Genomic DNA, 13,078 nt, shown 5'->3' on the forward strand with positions numbered 1-13,078 from the left:
ATTTAAGTGTTTTTAAATTAAGTTACACATTTTCACTAAGGAAAAATTAATAACAAAAATTAAATTACCTATAATCCACTAAGAAAACTGTTAATTTTTTAGTGATTATACTCCCTGACTTTTTTTCTTTGCCCATAGAATAATAACAACAGGAATTGAATCTACTCTGTGCTCACAATAGCTCCAGTGAGGTAGATTTGTAGGTATTTTTGTTCCTCATTTTGTTAGGAAGAAACTGAGGCCTAGAGAGAATAAGTGGTTTGCCCATGGTCATGTCACGTGGCTAGAAAATGATAGAGCACTGGGATTTAACACAGCTGGTTCCACAGCCTGTTTATTTTGTTTCTTTTTGCCTTTTAATTATCATTTTATCAGGTTAGCCTTTGCCTACATATTGTGCTTTTAAAAAAAAAAATTACAGTAAATTTCACTATTTTTTTAAAAATAAATTTATTTATTTTATTTATTTATTTTTGGCTGCGTTGGGTCTTCGTTGCTGCGCGCAGGCTTTCTCTAGTTGCGGCGAGCAGGGGCTACTCTTCATTGCGGTGCGCGGGCTTCTCATTGCTATGGCTTCTCTTGTTGCGGAGCACAGGCTCTAGGCGTGCAGGCTTCAGTAGTTACAGCACGTGGGCTCAGTAGTTGTGGCTCACGGGCTCTAGAGCACAGGCTCAGTAGTTGTGGTACATGGCCTTAGTTGCCCCGCGGCATGTGGGATCTTCCCGGATCAGGGATCGAACCCGTGTCCCCTGCGTTGGCAGGCGGATTCTCAACCACTGCGCCACCAGGGAAGCCCAAAATTTCATTATTTTTGATGTACGGTTCTTTATATTTGATATCACTTTCTTTTAAGGAAACTTTAATACTAGCTTATAATCACTTGTTTCACTTAAATTATCTTTCATTTTCAGATATATTTCTCTCACAATTTTAGTGTCTATCAAATAGCTAACACTTATTATGTGTTGTAAGTCTTTGACATGATTTAACTAATTTTTTCCCTTACAAACAACTCTGTGAAATAGTTACTGTTATCCCTATTTTTATAGATGAGCAAACTGAAGCACAGACAGGTTACATAATTTGCCCCAGGTCACACAGCTAGTAAGTGGCAGAGCTAGCATTCAGATTCAGGCAGGCTGACGACAGAGTCTGTACTCCTAAGTATTATGTGATAGTGCATAGCTTTCCATTGTATGGATGAACTGTAAAATATATAACTAATCCCTTAATTTTATTTTTTAAAATTTATTTATTTAATTAATTTATTTTTGGCTGCGTTGGGTCTTTGTTGCTGCGCGTGGGCTTTCTCTAGTTGCGGCGAGCGGGGGCTACGCTTCGTTGCGGTGCGCGGGCTTCTCTTGTTGTGGAGCATGGGCTCTAGGCACGCGGGTTTCAGTAGTTGTGGCAGGCAGGCTCAGTAATTGTGGCTTGTGGGCTCTAGAGCGCAGGCTCAGTAGTTGTGGCGCACGGGCTTAGTTGCTCCGCGGCAATGTGGGATCTTCCCGGACCAGGGCTTGAACCCGTGTCCCCTGCATTGGCAGGCAGATTCTTAACCACTGTGCCACCAGGGAAGTCCCCAGTCCCTTAATTTTAGATGTTGAGGTTGTTACCAGTTCTTTGTGATCTTATGCAGTGTTTTTGTACTTAAGTCTTGTTTGCATCTCTAGTTATTTTCTTACGATAAATCCTCACAAGTAGAATTGCTAGATCAAAGGATATGCACATATTTCAGGGCAATATTGTCCTTTAGAAAGGTTATTTAGTTCTACTGTCTTACCACTGTGAAATGAGAGTGAATTGAGAGTGAAATGAGACCATGTTTCCTACACTAGTGCAGTGATCATTTTTTAGAAATATATTTACAGACCATTTACATTTATTTCTTGGTGAACTGCTCATTTTTCTATTTTGCCATTTTTCTGTAGGTATAGGTTGAAATTTTAGCACTAGAAAGCACTTTCACTAATTGTACTATCAGCCTCAGTCTGGGGAAGGTCATGTGAGCTGTGTGCTGCAAAGGTACACAGAAGCTTCTGCTTGGAATGTGGTCTCTTCTCTCTGAACAGGTAGTCTCTGTAAAGTGAACAGGTTGATTCCACAAGCTACCTGGGAAAATTGGTCTTGTTACTTCATAGTGAGTCAGTCTGCAGTAAAAGTTCTTCATGACCTCAGCAGATGGAAATTCTGTTTAAAATTGTAGTTATGTGCCTTGTCTTAAATGTTAGTGAATTTCACAGAGCAGGCTTTCTGCCTATGACTAATGAGAAATGTTATGGAAACGTAACATGCTCCTTCTGGCATTTTAAGTATTAAAACTTAATATCTCAACAACATCCTTCTGAGCATTTGGCATAGATTATAGCACTATTGAAATAATGTGGTTAAATGCCAGCCATTTTTATTGTTTCCTATCTCTGCAAGTGGAAGAATCCAAATCATCAGTGGCCCACTTAACATTGCATAGTATAAATCCTGTTTTCTTTCCCCGTCATGTTGATCCTGATCAGGTTACTACAGGACATTGATATGGAGCCATAACTAAGAAAGGTCCTGTTTAGACAAAGGAGATTCAAATTATGGCATGTTGCTCTTTGGGGCAATATGATAAAAATGTGTATGCAGAGACAGCCTAGAAAGAGAAAGTAAATGGAGATCATTTTTGTTTCTAGGTAGCAGTACTGCCTGCATCGTGGTGCTGGACAGAACTAGCCACCGCTTACACACAGCAAACCTGGGCGACTCAGGCTTTCTGGTTGTCAGGGGTGGTGAAGTTGTGCACCGATCAGATGAACAGCAGCATTACTTCAACACTCCGTTCCAGCTCTCAATTGCACCCCCCGAAGCCGAGGGAGTCGTCTTGAGTGACAGGTAATCTCCCCTTTCTCACCAATAGGTTCCCTCCCATTCCCCTTAACTACAGTGTTGGAGATAGGCATTTTCCATTCTCATGTGAGAAAAGAAGGCACACTGAGGACCTTTTAGTCTGACATCGAAAGATACTGTGCTTGAACTTGATATTTCAGCCAAGTTGAATTCTGATAAACACCTGATAATTTGACAAGACTATGAAAATACTATTTCAGGCTTACAGAATATCAGTTTTTCATACCAAGACCACATGATACATACAGTTGTATTTGTTAAATTGTGCTGGAGAAATGAGTCATTGTTTGTCTGTGCCATTGCCTATACAAGATTTTGCATACGTTATTAGGGAAGAATGCAAACAGACATCTGCTTTATTTATCAGAATAACTTCCGGATTCTCGGGGCCTCCTATAATATGCATCAAATAGAACTTGCAGTCCCTGCAAAACTTGTCAGGCAAAGTTAACTTTCAGGAAATGGACTCAGAGGTGGTCTGATGGTGCTCTTGACGTGTTCTCTTCTTTTTTTCTTCTGACACCTTCTCTCAGTTCATTTTTAAATTGTCAAGAACTTTTCAGGAAAATCAGTACTTTTTTGAATCAACTTTTACAGTTTATCTTTTCTAAGATCAGAGTACAGAGTAACACTAAAACAGTCTCAGATTTCACTGCCTTTAACAACCTTATAGGGCTTGACACAAACATTGTTGGCAATTCATAAATGTGGTTAAATGGGTAATGAACTTTTGTAAAAGTAGACGCATTCTAGCAAGTGCCTATTGTCTCTACTTAATAGTTCTTATTGGGCCAAATCTTAAGTCCAAACTAAGATAAAATGATGATTACTGCCATCTTTTAAACTGGAATGAGCATACTATATAATTAAGTACTCAGTATTGCCCATCTATTGCTGACTCCTAGAGAGAGGGAAGCAGTTTTTTACTTTCAGATTAAGGCAGATTACCATAATTGGAAGAAAATTTGATTATAGGCCCTTCTTCAGTTGGCTGTAATGCACATCAATATTAGCCCTATTGGAGTGGGGAGAACTCAGAACCCCAAGGCCTTCGTAGATGTCAAGTTCAGCTAACAGTTTTTGGAGAACAGTGTTTTCATTTTCCTTTACTTGATCCTTGTTATTTTGGCTTCTGAGTGCTAGAGCGGCCCTGCTGTACCTCACACGCTATCTTTGGGACAGTCTGGTCAGGACAGCACTTGGCCTGGCCTGCCAGTGAGGTGGAGGTTGCTTCCCCTGGAGCCCAGAGGCAGCGTGCTAGCATGTGATTTCAGCTCGTGTTTCAGTGCAGTCAAAAGTTTCCAGCAGCACAGTATGTTCAATCAAAATGGGCAAAACTGCAGCTGGCGGAACACCAAGCTCATGGGTGGGAGTGTTGGGAGAAGAGGACGATCTGTCCAATGGCAGTGAGTCTCTCACAGACAGAATAGCAAAGGACACTCCTAGGGAAAGAAAAACCTCAGCATAAAATAGAACTTCCGTGCCAACCTGGTCATTAATCTAAACTTCTAGAATCTGATTAGTTTCCAAAGACTGAGCAAATGTGAAATGTCTTGTATTGTTTCTCTTTATTCCACGGAAGAAATCAACCTGGTTTCTACCAGTTTTACAGTCTTTTTAAAATTTTCTTATTTTTTGGTCTTTTTTGTTTCCCAGCTGCATGTTATCTCCTTAGTTATTAGTCCCTCTTATCTATAAAATATTATATTAAGCTTAACTTACAGATTTCCTTTAGTAGCTGTTCTTAGAAAATGTTTACTGTATAACTGTGTAAGCGAAAGCTAATTTGTTCCTTGCCAAAAGCCCGTCACGGAACTTTTAGATGTGCTGCTGCTTTCCTCAGTCAAGAGAAGATGAACTAGCAATTTCCTCAATGCGCTTTGCATAAATCCCCAGCAGGCATGGGTGGGCTGTTTGTTTTTATGTTTTCTCTTTGCAAATTTTATAACATGTAACTTACACAAGTTTTTCTTTGTTTTTTTTTTTGTTTTTAATCAAGCTTAGGGTGCTTTGGTTCTGGCCCCTCCATTCTGGGTCAGTGTATGAATTTTTTCCTGGCTCTTGTTCCCTAATTACAAGTGAAGGTAGATTATCAGATATCTCACCTTTCCCTCACCTTGGAGGCTTGGAAGCAGTGGAGCTGGCCTTTGGAAATGGCTGCGAACCAGCCTCTGAGGGGACCATTAACTCTTTGAATATATTTTCTCTTCTCCCCACCTGTGGTTCCCCCCACCCCCCGTTCTTATATCTGTTTTCTTATATCTTTTTAAAAGTTTTATACAAAAAGATGTAGTGAAAAATCAAACTTCTGTCCCTACCCCATCCACCCATCCACACATTCTGTCCTCAGAGGCAGCCACTGCCAGATTTATTCTCTGCATATAGAAGCGTCTATATGTATGTATCTCTTTCTCTCTCTCACACACACACACACACACACACACACACAGAGTACCTTCTTCTCTTCATTAACAATATAGTAATGAGTTTTTCCCCAATTTGGAGGGTCAGTTACTTTGTTTCTTCCATTCATTAGATATTACTTGAAGACCTACTGTGTGCCAGGCACACTAATAAATAAGTAACTTGTACACGATGAGCACTTTGTAAGCCTTGGGAGACACACAGTCCTTACTCTATCAGAGTAAGTATGACTTAGTAATACTAATTTGGTATTACTAGTAATATACTAGTAATTACTAGTATTATAGTAAGAAATACCATTGCAGGTATTTCATATGAATTAATTCTTATAGGATTTGCATGCTCTCCTCCATAGTGCTCAGTTATTCCACTATAACACAGCCTCCTGAGAGCCAAATTCAAGCCTGCAGGGAAACTGATGAGTGGAAAGTGAATAAGAGAGGATGGAATTTGGCTCTAGAGAATTAGGAAACAAAGACTCATTTCCACTAGGATTTTAGAGGCATTTTAGTGTCTGACTCAGAAAAGAACCCTTCCGCCTTTTAAACTACATGTGACTAATCATCAAACTCAGTTTTACTTGATAGTTTTAGTTAAGCTTTTGAAATATTTATATCAGAGTTTTCAGTTAATTTTTTTCAAGGTTAGAAATTTCAGAATGGTGGTTTTTATTATTGACTGCTACTATATATTAGTTTTCCTTAAAGCCTCATTACATTGTAGCATCATTCCCATTGGAAACTTTTAACAGTTATCTCTAAAGGGCTCTGTTAACTTTGTCCCTACGCTGTCCTTGTCACAGCCCAGATGCCGCTGATAGCACATCTTTTGATGTCCAGTTAGGAGACATTATCCTGACGGCAACAGATGGACTCTTTGACAACATGCCTGATTATATGATCCTTCAGGAGCTAAAAAAGTTAAAGGTAATTAACTCAAAGGTTGGCCTTTGGAAACAGTGACCCTCTTTGGGCAGCTGAGTTTTATTAATTCAATTGCATTATCTCTTTTTGTAGTTTTGGAAAGAACTATTTTGTGAATTTAGGAAAATAAAAATGGTTCTAATCTTTCAAACAATTGTAGATGGAAATATTCACAGTTGGAGAACTTGAGGGGAAAAGAGGCTTCTCATCCAAGCCTTTATTTAGTAGGGTGGTAAAGGTAGGAGAAGTCCAGATGGGTGATTTTTTTGTTTGTGTTTTTAATGGTATTTTAATGGTATTTAATGGTGTTAGTTGCTGGTTGTCTTTTTCACTCTTTATTCTCCTAGCAAACTCAGCAGGTGTTCAGGCTGGGAAAGACAGGAAATCATCATACCAGAGCCAGCCAAGGCAGCAGCCAAGGGCAGCAGGCAGCTAGGGGCCTTGATGTGATCTGAGCTGTCATCAGTAATGAAACTGTTCAGATTTGGCCCATACAGAGAGTGGAAGGAAGTGAAAACCAGTCTGCATATTCTCCTGGCTTTGTAAAGTACTGACTCTGGGGACAATTAGTCTTTTCTCATGTTTTTACCACTAACCAGTATGACTTTAAGTTTCTAAACTTTTTAAGCAATATTTTCCTCACCTGCAGAATGGTGGAGTGGTACAAAAGGCCTGTTTTGTAGGGTTTTGGTAAGGATAAACCAAGACCATGCATTAGAAACCCTTAGCACCACGCCTTGTCTGTGGGGCCTAGTAAAGGTCAGGCGCTTACACGTGCTGGCACTGTGCTCTGTGTGGTAACAGAGTGACAAGCAGAAATGACACATTCCCTGCCATTATGGAGCTTACATTCTAGTGGAGGAAGACAGATAATACAGAGAAAGAAAGAATGGCTATAATGGTGGTGGTAAATAAGAAGAAGAAAAATAAAGCAAGGTGAAGGAATAGAGAATAGAGAGGGATTTTCAGTAGGGCAGCTGGCAGCCCTTACTTGGAGAGCACACTGTGCTTGACCAGGGGTGCATTCCCAAGCAAGGAAACTTTTGAGGTCATCCCGAAGTGCTATCAAAATCCGCCCTTTCAATCCCATCCCATTTTAGCAAGAATGCCTTAAGAATTTCAAGTGGAAAAAAAAAAAACAAATATGAAAATTCAAGGGACTTCCCTCTTGGTCCAGTGGTTAAGACTCCACACTTCCACTGCACGGGGTGTGGGTTTGATCCCTGGTCAGGGAACCAAGATCCCACATGCCGCATGGTGTGGCCAAAAAAAAAAAAAGGAAAATTCAAACTTCAGGACCTAAGTCCATACAAAGGACTTTCAAATTGACATCTTATGCAGGCAGCACTGGTGATCACATTCATTTTAGTCGAGGTATAATGTTTCATTGTCTTCTCTAACTGGAATAAAACTTAAATGGTGGAAACTATGATTAGATAAATGTTACTGTCTTAAAAAGTGATGCTTGCAAGTGATGTTTACTGTGTGCAGAAATCATGTGAGGCATTATGGTAAAAATAACTCCCTCATGTTTTCATATTAGAATTCAAATTATGAGAGTATACAACAGACGGCAAGAAGCATTGCTGAGCAAGCTCATGAGCTGGCCTATGACCCAAATTATATGTCACCTTTTGCACAGTTTGCATGTGACAATGGATTGAATGTGAGAGGTAAGCATTCTTTAGGAAAGTCATAGGGACTAACTGGGGACATAGAGGATGGGAGCATTCTGGGCTGTGGGTGAGGCAAACTACAGCACTGGGGTGACACTGCTGAGGTGCCCTCTCCCAGCTGTGAGACTGTGGGAGCAAGGTCAGCAGGCTGTAACGCTGAAGGACAGAGCAGGTGCATGTCATCATGTGTTCCCCACAGAGGTGCCCTTCAGAACTGAATTTAATTGGCTGCAGAGGCAGGTGGAACCTGAAGCCCTTTATTGCTGCCACTGCACTGCTTGGACCTGAGCCCCAAAAGCCTCCGAGCTCTTCCTGGAGGGCCTGGACATTCCTAACAGTTTAAACATTCTGCCCTTCACGAGTCTGACATTTCACATCTCCCTTCCTCTGGCTTTGTGGGACTCATTGACAGTATTTGCCTGCCAAATTGCCATGGCAGGTTTTGAAGATGGAAGTAATGTTAGACTGTCCTTGCCTAAAGAGTCTTCCTATCTACTGAGCGATATGTAACTTTGGGAGCAGACCAAGTAGCTCAGTCTTAGAGCTCAGTTGACATGTTGGTGCTAGCATATCAGAACTAGTAGAGTTGGTCAGTTTCTTGCTGGTATAATCTTATGACATGTAAAGCATTTCTTAGCTGTCCAGGAAATATTAAAAAAAGAAATAGAAAAAAGCATATGCCACAGCTGTTTGCCAGATTAGAATACAAGACTATTACTAGTTTCAAAACATTGGATATGTTTGTCCAAATTAGGACTGTGGGTATAACATGTAACTTTCTTGTCAGGCAGAATTAATCTTAGCCACATTTTGTCTTTATTGTGATTGCTATAAACGGAGGATATGGTGGTGGCCATTTTAACAGAGCTGTTGTAAAAGAGCAGGGAAGGTTTTTTTTTTAAAGCTTCAATTAAATTACATGTAATTTCTTGGTGCGTTTTAACTATTTATCAAATGGTTTTTTTCCTTTTTTCTGCCAGAGTATATTGACAAATCAAACCTGCCTGAAATGCCAGTATTTGTTTCCTAGTACTTATTTATTTAGGCTTACATTTTTTATTGACTTTTCGTTTTAAAATATATAAATACGTTTTCATTTTCATTTTAGGTGGAAAGCCAGATGACATCACCGTCCTTCTTTCAATAGTGGCTGAGTATACAGACTGACTCACCTAGGTGTCAACTCCTGCCTCTCCTTTCATCATCCCAAATTCTCCCCTACCGTGTGTGCTGATCCTGCTGGCAGGACCATGTTTCTTTGCTACTGATCTCAATGGCCAGTGATGTAAGCCTTTTGCCTGTCTTTTTGAGACCCCATTGAGATCTTTGTTGAGAACCACTACTGTCATTCACTAGCTCATATCTGCCAGCAACATTTGAAGAGAATCAAGATTTGAAGATTGGCCTTGACTTCACATTGTCCTTTCCATGATGGGATGGAGGTTTTCAAAGCCAAAATGTCTATTACTTTTCAAAAACGGTTGAAGTATTGAAAATGAGTAATATTGGTAAAGTGAATTCAAAATTAGAATGTGTTAAAGGGATTTTAAAAGTCTAACACAAATTGTATGTTATGGTACATCTACTAGAAACATACGTTATTCATCAAAACATATGTTACACGTGTACTATACAGTCTGTGTTATGATTGGGTGTGGCTTTATGTTTTCATTATAAACTCCTATTTTTCAGGGGCTTATAATCTTGCTCTAAAACATTGCTCTGGATTACAAAATCTTGATCCGGGGAGCTTTTTTCTTTGGTTACAAGTTGGAAGAAAAATTCAGTTTAGTTCTATGTATGCAAATGTTTCATGGTTTTTAAAAGATGCTTAATTGTGCTCCTGTGATGAAAGTTTCAGCAGTTTATTGATTACTGCATATCACAGGCTGGTGGCCTGATCTGCAGAGGGGGTTGGGGAGACTCCTTACCAAAAATTTTTAATGGAAACATTATTCAAGGTTATAAAATTCCTCAAAGCCTACAAATTTAATGTTACAGCTGAAATTCCTCCCAGCTATCTGATATGATGCCCCTGTGTGGGAGCTTAAGGCCCATAGGCCTGTTGGGTTGAGAATGGAACAGCTCTAACTTTGAATTTTGTTGGCCTTTGATGGTCACGCTATACCCCTTGTCTCACTCTCAGACCTGTTGTTAGTAGCCTTGCTTTCTGTAGCGCATGTACCAAATTCAGGGAGTCCCTGTGGAAAGAGCACTGTGGGCAGTGGCACAAGAGTCCATGAGGAAAACTCCTAGTGATGATCTGACATTTGCATTTGCCCTACACAGAAATTTAGGGGTTTCTGAATCAAGCTTAATGTTTACAGTTTCCGAATAGCCATCTTGCAGTGTATAGTTTCCTTATAAAATTACCCCACATTCAGTTTTTCCATTATCTGCAAGCTCAAACTTATTTTTAAGGTTTGTGTACAAGTCGACTGCTGTAAAGATATATATTTTTGGGTCAGTTTTTTTCCTTCATTAACTTCATGGTAGAAAAATATATATACTTAGAAATCCTTAAATTAAAGCCATGTTTTATATATGTCAGGTAACATTGGTGTATAGATGAGAATGCAATTAAACCTAATGAGAATCTACTTGAGAATATAGAAAGTCTCTTTCTCTAAAGGAGATACTTACTCCCTGGTTTATTGCATTAAAACTTACGTTTGAGGTTACCTCAACTTGTTTTAAAAGATTTTGTTTTGTGAATTTGTACTGTATATTTGAGTAACTGTCAAGCTTTTGTTTTATTTAAAATTGTTTAACATGTACCATGTACATGTCATTACTATATTTCAATGCATCATGCTTGTAACAGGCATTTCATTTATAATAAGAATGAGTTATTCATTTGTAAGCCGTTCAGTAATTTATCTACTATTCCTAAATTGGCATAATGTTAGATATCTATTTTGAATCACCTTTAATTACATGTCAGAATGCCTTAACTACCCTAACTTGACAAAACAGAATTCTTTGGTAGAGGAGATGGGGGTGGGGTGGGGGGTGGAGAGAGACTCTGTTTAAATAATGAGAATCCATTGTGCTGTGATAAAACACAGAAGCGTGAGTGGCAAGTGGCGGGGTATTTATTTTGCACAAACTATTTGCAGTCTCTGTGTATTTAAAAAGTAAAGAAAGTTGCATCCAGAAGGGTTTTGTTGGAAGGAATACATTTACACTTGGGCTGACAACTTCAGTTCTTTTGTTGGGTTTTTAATTATTTCTGGTCAGAGGTATGGAGCCTTATGATCTGGATATATTTTGTATTAATTTTCCAATGCATACATTTAATTCCTGGTAAGAGCAGTGCTGGTCACGTCACTGGCTTTCTCTGCACTCATCTAAACCCATCAAACACAATCTTCATAAAGGTAGATTGATGGTGTTTTACACAACTCATTTAATCAACTTAGTCTTTTTTGAGAAATGAGCGTTAGAAATTGACAGTGTGTTCCAGGGATGTTGAAAATAATGGGACAAGAATTGAGTTTCACAGGGGAACTGACTTTGGACCTGGCCTGTAGATTTGGGACACAAAATATTTTCTCTTTTTTTCCCCTGCCCTTTTTGTGTTATGCACTTAATTTTATGACTGCGGGGGTCTGTTGGAGTGCTGCTTAACAAGTAACTCTCCTTCCACTGTCAGTGGTCAGAGGCTGTGTAGTACCCATACTGGAATTTTCCACGTCACAGGACCCAAGTCTTTGTGGGGTGTGCCTGAGATATACCACTTGGTGGGTCTAATTCTGAACTTGACGTGTTAATTGTATTTTAAATCAAGCAGTATAAACACACATATTGATACATTTGCCTCACGTAGTGGACTTTTATAACAAAAGAGAATTTGGATTTCTAATTTACAAATGGCAAATTATTTATCCCTCTCTGGATGCACCAAAGACCAGTAAAGTTTATAGCTTTTCCATCTATATTTATAAAGCAATACTGTATTATAAAAATCAATATTTTTATCACATGCTTGAAATTTTTATTTTGTTCTGTTTTAAAGTGTGCACTCTAAACATATCAGAACCTTATTTCTTCCTGTGAACTTAAGCTGCCTGCGCACAAAAAAGAATTCACCGAATGGATACGCATTAGAGTCCATAGGCTCCTAAAAACTGAAAGAAGAAATGAGGTGGGGAAAACAAGTTACTTGTCCTGAATTACTGTACTGGCTTGACATGGTTGATGGGTACTAAATCACAAAAGAATCCATTCCAGGTGTGTATGTCTGGGAGTTGGGCTGTAACTAGATTAGAAACTAGATTTCGAGCTTTGTATGATGGGCGAGTGTCTTATCCCATCGGTTGCATTCGTTCTGGATAGAATAGTAGCCTTCAGTACCGCCTTCAGTACCACCAACATACCACATCATGTAACAAGGCAGTAATTGTGGGAATTCACTGAGTCAGTTTTGAGCATTTTGGAGATTGTAAACAAGATTGGCTAGAACTGTAAATGTTTGTACTTCTGATTAAGTTCATGGTTCCTTGTCACCTTATACCAGCTATCTTTGGTAGAAGCTACAGCATCCAGTTTTCCTGGAAACTATCACATTTTTGCATTTAACAAATTTTGCAATGTCAAAAAACCAAAATCTGCTTATAAAACAAAATGTGAAAGAGAAAACATTTGGATTCTACTGTTTAAAAAAATTAAATTCTTTGCAAAATTGAACTTCCTCAACTAAAAATCGACAGTGTCCATGTCAAAATTTTAACTGTAAGCAGGTAGTTTGTGGCAAAGATGGCTAAATAATGAAGCAAGTCTGAATTTGTGTATACTAATGAGCTGCTTTTTTCTGTTGAGACTATCATTATTTGTCTTACCCAAGAGGCAATGACCTGAATTGGACGTCTGAAGTATAACTTATGCAGGAATAGTTCTGTAAATACATTTAAATAAACTGTAAAGATATTTAATAAATATAGTATTTATACTAATCTGTGTACTCCTTTTAATTTGAGTAGTAACAAAATAAGACACTGGCCCTTGACACTGATTTTGTTGGTCCCTATCAGGTCCTCATTTCCAAGCCCCTTAGTCAGTCTAGCAGTGACTCCATACTTTGTAGCTATCATTTCTGTCTTTTACTAGTTTATTCACTAAGGCTCTTTTTCTTTTTTTTTTTTATTTTTTTTATTTTTTATTTATTAT

General features: G+C 38.8%; 1 protein-coding gene across 1 annotated transcript in view; it reads left to right on the forward strand.

Moving 5' to 3' along the window:
• The window catches only part of PPTC7 (protein phosphatase targeting COQ7), a 38,877-nt gene extending 26,013 nt beyond the window's left edge, over positions 1-12,864 (forward strand). The window contains exons 3-6 of the mRNA XM_007189511.2: positions 2,673-2,871; positions 6,113-6,236; positions 7,777-7,906; positions 9,018-12,864. Coding sequence (XP_007189573.1) covers positions 2,673-2,871; positions 6,113-6,236; positions 7,777-7,906; positions 9,018-9,076 — 512 coding nt within the window. The 3' untranslated portion in view covers positions 9,077-12,864. The remainder of the gene's footprint in view (positions 1-2,672; positions 2,872-6,112; positions 6,237-7,776; positions 7,907-9,017) is intronic.
• Positions 12,865-13,078: the final 214 nt, after the last annotated feature.

This window comes from Balaenoptera acutorostrata, chromosome 13 (genome assembly GCF_949987535.1).
Source record: "Balaenoptera acutorostrata chromosome 13, mBalAcu1.1, whole genome shotgun sequence".
NCBI classification, from domain to species: domain Eukaryota; kingdom Metazoa; phylum Chordata; class Mammalia; order Artiodactyla; family Balaenopteridae; genus Balaenoptera; species Balaenoptera acutorostrata.